The sequence below is a fragment of the Microtus ochrogaster genome, chromosome 5 (assembly GCF_000317375.1).
Source record: "Microtus ochrogaster isolate Prairie Vole_2 chromosome 5, MicOch1.0, whole genome shotgun sequence".
NCBI lineage: Eukaryota > Metazoa > Chordata > Mammalia > Rodentia > Cricetidae > Microtus > Microtus ochrogaster.
This window is the reverse complement of record NC_022012.1, coordinates 75,558,118-75,565,572: the sequence shown is the minus strand read 5'-3', so window position 1 is coordinate 75,565,572 and position 7,455 is coordinate 75,558,118. Positions and strand designations below refer to the sequence as shown.

Here is a 7,455-nt window from a genome sequence, read left to right as displayed (position 1 = left end):
GTCCGCTATGTTCAGCAAGTCCGGTTTTATCCCATGCTTTTTCAGACTCAGGCCAGCTGGCCTTGGTGAATTCCCGAAAGAACATCCCCAATGTCTCAGAATGTGGGTGTACCCCTCGCGGTCCTGAGTTCCTTGCTCGTGCTCCCCCTCCTTCTGCTCCTGATTTGGACCTTGAGATTTCTATTCCTGTTTTAAAAGCTGTTACAGGGATGGAAAGATGACTCAGCGGTTAAGAGCACTGACTGCTCTTCCAGAGGTCCTGAGTTCAATTCCCAGCAACCACATGGTGGCTCATATCTATCTCTAATGGGGTCTGGTGTCCTCTTCTGGACTAAAGGTGTACATGCAGCTAGAACACTCATATATAAAATAAATAAATAAATAAATAGTTAAAAAAAGCTATTAAAAGCTTTTAAACACATCATTATATGGTTATATTATTGCTACTTAGTCATCTCATCAACAAGAGAAATGTACATTATTTTCAATTTTTGGCTTCTATAAACATTATTATATAAGTATTCTCATGGACAAAAACCTACTTTTTTTTTCCTTTTCTTTTTTGGTTTTTAAGGCAAAGTCTCATGACAGCTCAGGCTGACCTCCACATGTGATTATCCTGCCTCTGCTTCTCAAATGCTGAGATTCCAGGCATGTGCTACCACACCCAGTCTTGGTATATATTTTTGTGCATGAATGCAGCATAGATTCTAATACAAGTGTTATTTGTTCAAAGATGATATTACATTTCAAGAATCTCAAGTCATCATCAAAACTGCTTTGAAAAAGAGCATCCTAGTTTGTAAGTTTCATCATTCACCTATGAAAGCATTAATTCCCAGAACAGTTAACATCAGCAGCTTATATGTACCAGGTACTAGGCATTGTGTATGCATTAGATCAGTTCACTGTACACAACATGATGATGCAGATGGATTCCAGTCCTAACACTGCAGTTGAGGGCAGTGACGTACAGAGAAATAAAGGAGCCCAAGTTCACACAGTTAGAAAGTAGCACAGTTGGAATTCAACTTCGACTGTTTGATCCAGTGTTTTATCAAACATGTTCTTTTTGTTTGGTTTGATTTGGTTTGTATAAGACACTGAGAAAAACATTCTGGTCACACCATTCAACCTACCCAAGGCTGTATATCACCACGCTGCAGACTCTGCAGGATCAATGTGAAACACGTCACCAAGTCTTGATATGAAATCACACCTTGAAAACCAAGTTACACAGAAATCATTTCCACATCTCTACACATCAGAAGTGTCATTTTAATGACACACACATGAAACAAGGAAAAACACTGCACTTTTGAAAGGGGGAATTTAAAATTGGGAGGGAAAAAAACCAAAAAGACTGGCAAATAACATTTGTAGGAACATTAAAAAAAAACAAAACAATTTTGCCGGGCGATGGTGGCACACGCCTTTAATCCCAGCACTCGGGAGGCAGAGGCAGGCGGATCTCTGTGAGTTCGAGACCAGCCTGGTCTACAGAGCTAGTTCCAGGACAGGCTCCAAAGCCACAGAGAAACCCTGTCTCGAAAAACCAAAAAAACCCAAAAAAACAAAAAAACAATTTTATTCAGGTATATTTTGATTCATGGAAATACAGTTATGTTTTACATTTTACTTTGTTTTTTTGTGTGTGGGGGTTTCAACACTAGGTTTCTCTGCCTAGTCCTGGCTGTCCTGGAACTCGAACTGTAGATCAGCCTGGTCTCAAACTCAGACATCTGCCTGCTTCTGCTTTCCATGTGCAGATTAAAGGCGTGCGCCACCACTGCCCAGCAAGTTTTATATTTTAAAAGGCACAAGAAGCTGGGGTGGTGACACAAACTTTTGTTGTTGGTATTGTTTTTCCTGAGATGATTTCCCTGTGAATATCCGCTGTTCTGGAACTCACTATGTAATCAATCCAGGCTGGCCTTGAACGCAGAGATTCACCTGCCGCTGCCTCCACAGTACTAGAATTCAGTTCCCAGCACCAACATGGTAGTTCACAACCATCTATAACTAGTTCCGGAGGATCTGAAGCTGCCTTCTGGCCTGTGTGAGCAGGTTGATCTCATGTGGTATACAAACATATTGTAAGCAAAACACCAATACATACAAAATTAAAAAAAAAAGAACCTTAAACAAACAAAAAAAAAGCCCACTTAAGTTATGAAGGACACATACTGCTGCTCATTTTGCACCAAAGCTGTTCAGCAAAATCGAGATCCTCCCGCACTGTGATAAGCACAGACCGGTCAACTGCAGCTGCATCATGGTTCACCGCCTAAAAAAGAAGCAAACTTCAGAGAACACTCAGTTTATTTACTTTTAAAGTGAAAGAGTCTAAGCTTTAAACACTCTTCTGAGAGCTGCAAAGACACAAACACATACAAAGAACAATACAAATGTTATTTTCCACAGAATTCCATTTACTAATAAGGAGACATACTTGAACAGAGTAAAATAATAGAGTCTTAAAGTTGTTTTAAATCTGTAATGCCTAACCAGACATGGTGGCAGTGCATACCCTAAGGCCCAGCACTCAGGAGGCTGAAGCAGAAGTAAAATGAGTTTGAACCTAGCCTGAGCTACATGGCAGAACTGTCTCAAAACAAAAATCAAACACCAAACAAAAACAGCAAAACTATACTGCTTAAAAGTAAGCTTTCAGTTTTGTTTCCACATGAAAATATTGAGTTGCCTTTGTCTCTATTTCCTTTTCACCAGGTGGAAAGTATCTTAGTTTCATAATGGCACATTATGGCATAGTAACAGCATTTATGTTGTGTTCCTATACCATAGCAATACTCTCTACTGTGTATTTAACATAACTGTTTCTACTTTCTGTAGCCAAATAACAAAAACAAATACAGGATGGAAGGAGATCTGAGATGCTACAAAATGAAAGGTGGCAGTACACCAAAGTTCAAAAGCAGGTTAGGTTACTTTCTTTTCTTTCCTTTTTTTTTTCTTGTAACATTTTTTAATGATTCTTTTATTTTTATTTTATATGTATTGGTGCTTTACCTGCATGAATGTCTGTGTGAGGGTGTCAGATCCTTGAGAACTGGAGTTACAGGCAGTTGTGAGAGCTGTTGTATGGGTGTTGGGAATTGAACTTGGGTCCTTTGGAAGAGCAGCTAGTGTTCTGAACCGCTGAGTCATCTCTCCAGCTCACAGGCTAAGATTCTAACTGATAGTCATTGCTTACCTCTTTTTGTGTGTCTTTTTTTGTAGAATCATCGAATTCATCCAGTTTATTTAAGTCTAGAAAGTATAAAAAGCTCATTAACTTGATTTTATTTTTCTGCTTCCCATATTATTCCCACCCCAATCCTGTTTTCAAGTAGCAAATGTGAGCAGAGGAGTACAGAGGCTGTAGCAAACCACCACTGTGGGAGCCCTCCTACAGCTGGAGTGCAGCACCACGACAGGCACGTGAAAGACTCCTAACCGGTCCATCAGTCGTCTACAATCTCAAACCCACCTGTGCTACACGAATGTCCATACAAACAGTCTCTCTTTCGGCAGTCCTGAAGCCTGATCAAATCTAGGGACTCAAGAACAGCTGGCGAGTGCTCTACCACTGAGCTACATCCCAGGCCCTCTTTTTACTCTTGCATTTATTTTGTGAAAAAGTCTCACTAAGTTGTCTAGCTTGGCATTGAACTTGCTCTGCAGCTCTAGCTAACACGTCTCCTGCCTCAGTCTCTCAAACTAGGCTTATAGGCCTGTGCTGCCAGGCTTGGTTCAAACTAAATCTTATAATTTTAATAACATTTATCTTTGATACTTTAGAACCAAAGCTGTGCCTCCAACTAGATCAGATCACAGCTTTAATGTAGTCTAACTCAAAGCTATATAAAGCCACAAACAACTGATATTTAAATATAGTAAACATATGCACCCAATTAAAAACAAGGAACAAACAAGAACAGATTATGAAAACAAGCACCATTCAGAAATTCTTGTACAAGTTCAACAGCTGATTTTGTTTCCAGAGGTTCAAGCCATTCAGTTACACCAGTCCTCAAGCCATCAGCCAAAACCTGTAGAACAATTTAACAGCCAGAAAACATGTTAGCAGAAATCATAGCTTAATTAGTAGGGATGTATTTAATAGTATCAATAAGGTAGCAGTTCTTTAAACAAAATTTTTTAGATCTATTTATTTTATTGCTTGTATTGAGTGTTTTTTTCCCTACATGTATATCTGTGCATCACATAAGTGCTCAGTGCCTTCAGAGTTCAAAAGAGGGCATTGGATAAACTGGAAATGGAGTTACAGGTGGTTATGAGGCACCATGTAGGTACTAGGAATCAAACCCAGGTCCTCTGGAAGAGCAACAAGTGCTCTTAACTGATGAGCCCTCTCTCCAGCCCTATGGTAATGTGTAATGGTTCTTGACTACTGACCACTCACTAGGGATAATGATTTTGTATGTTATTTAAATCTGGACTAAACTTTCTGAGGCAGATACTACTATTATCCTCATTTGATTGAGGCTAAGAAAACTTCAGTAACTAGATGAAACTCACACAGTTACTAACAAACAGTACAGGATACACATTCAGCAGGTTGGTAGTCTCAAGTCTAATGCTATGCACACAGTAACGACATGTGATCCTGAGTAAATAAAGCTATATTACAGGTGAAGTAACAATGAAACCACAAATGTGAAACTGAAAGCAAGTTTATCCAAACACAATATAATTTGCACACACCAAAATCTAAGCCGAGTCTATAGTAGGGAAGAGCGAGGGAGATCAGGAGGGATGACTCCAGCCAGAGTGAGAAACAGTAGAAAACAGAAGGAAGAGGGCAAATTCATCAAAAGACCAAGAAACTTCACAAGTTTTTTTTTTTTTTTTGCTTCATATGAGAGATCATATCCACCATTCATTCATTTTGTAACATAAAATGACAGGATCAAGTAGTTAATAATTCCTTTATTCCTAGAAAAGAAAAATGTTTCCAACAGAAAAAGAGATCATTTCCTACTTCCAGAGGGTCTATGAAAAAGGTAAAGATAAGCCGGGCGATGGTGGCGCACGCCTTTAATCCCAGCACTCGAGAGGCAGAGGCAGGCGGATCTCTGTGAGTTCGAGACCAGCCTGGTCTACAGAGCTAGTTCCAGAACAGGCTCCAAAGCCGCAGAGAAACCCTGTCTCGAAAATAAAAAAAAGAAAAAAGAAACCCTGTCTCGAAAATAAAAAAAAGAAAAAAGAAAAAGGTAAAGATATTTTTTTGTTGTTATTGTTGTTTGTTTTTCGAGACAGGGTTTCTCTGTGTTGCTTTGGAGCCTGTCCTGGAACTAGCTCTTGTAAACCAGGCTGGCCTTGAACTCACAGAGATCCGCTTGCCTCTGCCTCCCGAATGCTGGGATTAAAGGCATGTGCTGCCATCACCCAGCTGTAAAGATAACTTTTTATGTGTCAAAATTACTTGGTGGAAGTCAGGGATGTTTAACATATTGCTATTTGTAGGATTTTCCAAATCACAAAGAATGGGTCAGTGTGAAATGCCCACAGTGTCTCTATTGAGAAACAATGCATGATTTTGAGGGTGTGTCTGATGGAGGTGAAAGGGCTTTAATTGACTGGACAGCAAATAAATAAAATACAATTTTAAAAGGCAAAAAAAGAGAGGGGAGAGTCAAAAGGACAAAAGGGAGAGTACAAGGAAAAGAGGACATATATGCATAAGAATAAAAAAATTTGTATCCATTTATAAAATACAAGGACTGAATTTGAAAAGTCTGTGGACACACACCCTACACATCTGTGATTCTATGTGTGTGTGTGGTGTGTCAGGGGAAAGGATGGCTTAAACATAGTTGCCATATGACCTAGAACTTTCACCAGAGATGGAGAAAACGTATGTTACTACAAAAATTTGTATAAATGTTCACAGCAATATTATTCATAATAGTCAAAAAGTACAAAAATATCGGGATGAAAGGATGAATAAGACGCAGTGTATCTGTAGGATGAGATGCTATTAGACAATCAAAACTAACAAAACCTTATTAAGTAGATTAGAAGTTGACAAAGGCTGGCAAGGTTGTGGAGTGAATACTAAACCATACTATGGATACAAGGTTTCATTTAGGACTGATGAAAACGTTTTAAAACTAATTGTGGGGGCTGGAAAGGTGGCTTAATGGTAAGAGCACTGGCTGCTCTTTCAGAGGACCCAGGTTCAAGTCCCAGCACTGACATGGCAGTTCACAACTAGGTGTAACTCCAGTTCCAGGGGATACAACACCCTCACAAAGGCATACATGCAGACAAGACACCAATGCACATAAAATAAAAATAAATCTAAAAAAATAAATAGCAACAACAACGAAAACCTAATTGTGGTGATGACTTGTATAATTCTGCCAGCCAAGTAGAAAGGTGAAGAATGTAGGAAGCTACTAAGTGGAGCCCCCTTTCATTTTGAGGACAACTGCCACATGAGTAACTACCCAAGTTGTCTAGAGTATGATGAAATATAACATTCAGAATGGATTTTAAAGAAAATCAAAGTTTCACTGTGAAACATTAACATGATAATGGATTTTTTTTTTGTTTTTTTGTTTGTTTTTTGAGACCGGTGTCTCTGTGTAGCTTTGAAGTCTATCCTGGAACTCCCTCTTTAGACCAGACTGGCCTCCAACTCACAGAAATCTGTCTGCCTCTGCCTCCCAAGTGCTGGGATTAAAGGTATGCACCACCACCACCACCAGACCTGATAATGACTAATTCAATGAAAGAAATTCCAGAAGGATACTCACAAGGAGAAATTTCAGTTCTCTGTGGAGATGATTCAAACAACCTCTGGGCTCTCCTGATTGTACTCTGATATTCTAAAAAGTATCAAAGACCATCAGTTTTCATTGACAACCCCATCTTCTATGTGCAAGAGTCACTGTGACTTGCATTTCAATTATATGTTTTATAAAGCACCAGTAAATTATATCAGGTTTACACCATGCTCAAAACATCTTACCCTGAGATCTTACAGATCGAGTCATTCTGATTCACAACCTGAACCAGGCCACTGCCCTCCTCTGTACCATGAAGATGGAAAAACTGCTTCCCTCACATGCCTTTCCTCAGGGTATTTCCAAGAGCACAGGTGGAATAAATAAATAGCTCCAAACTTGATACTTAGCATTATGACACATTGAAAATGAAGTTCCAATAAATCACTCTATTAGATACCTAAGTAAACCAACACACAAGTCTAGCCAAAAGATACAGCTTTACAACCTAAGTCCTTAAAAACAAGTAAGTAAATTCCTACTACAGGAGAAGAAAATACAAATAGAATTACCCATAAGCCTACTCCCCAAGAGAACCACTGTTAATACTATGCATACTTTTGGGCATACATTTTTTTTTAACAAAACACAGTTGTACATGTTACTGTATATACTTTTTTTTTTTTTTTTTTTTTTTTTT

General features: G+C 38.9%; 1 protein-coding gene across 1 annotated transcript in view; it reads right to left on the bottom strand.

The window, feature by feature from the left end:
* Zwilch (zwilch kinetochore protein) overlaps positions 1-7,455 on the bottom strand; it is a 41,648-nt gene that overhangs the window by 18,158 nt on the left and 16,035 nt on the right. The window contains exons 6-10 of the mRNA XM_005348187.3: positions 6,786-6,857; positions 3,959-4,052; positions 3,215-3,270; positions 2,188-2,287; positions 1,140-1,219 (exon numbers count right to left, since the gene is read on the bottom strand). Of these exons, the coding sequence (XP_005348244.1) occupies positions 1,140-1,219; positions 2,188-2,287; positions 3,215-3,270; positions 3,959-4,052; positions 6,786-6,857 (402 nt within the window). The remainder of the gene's footprint in view (positions 1-1,139; positions 1,220-2,187; positions 2,288-3,214; positions 3,271-3,958; positions 4,053-6,785; positions 6,858-7,455) is intronic.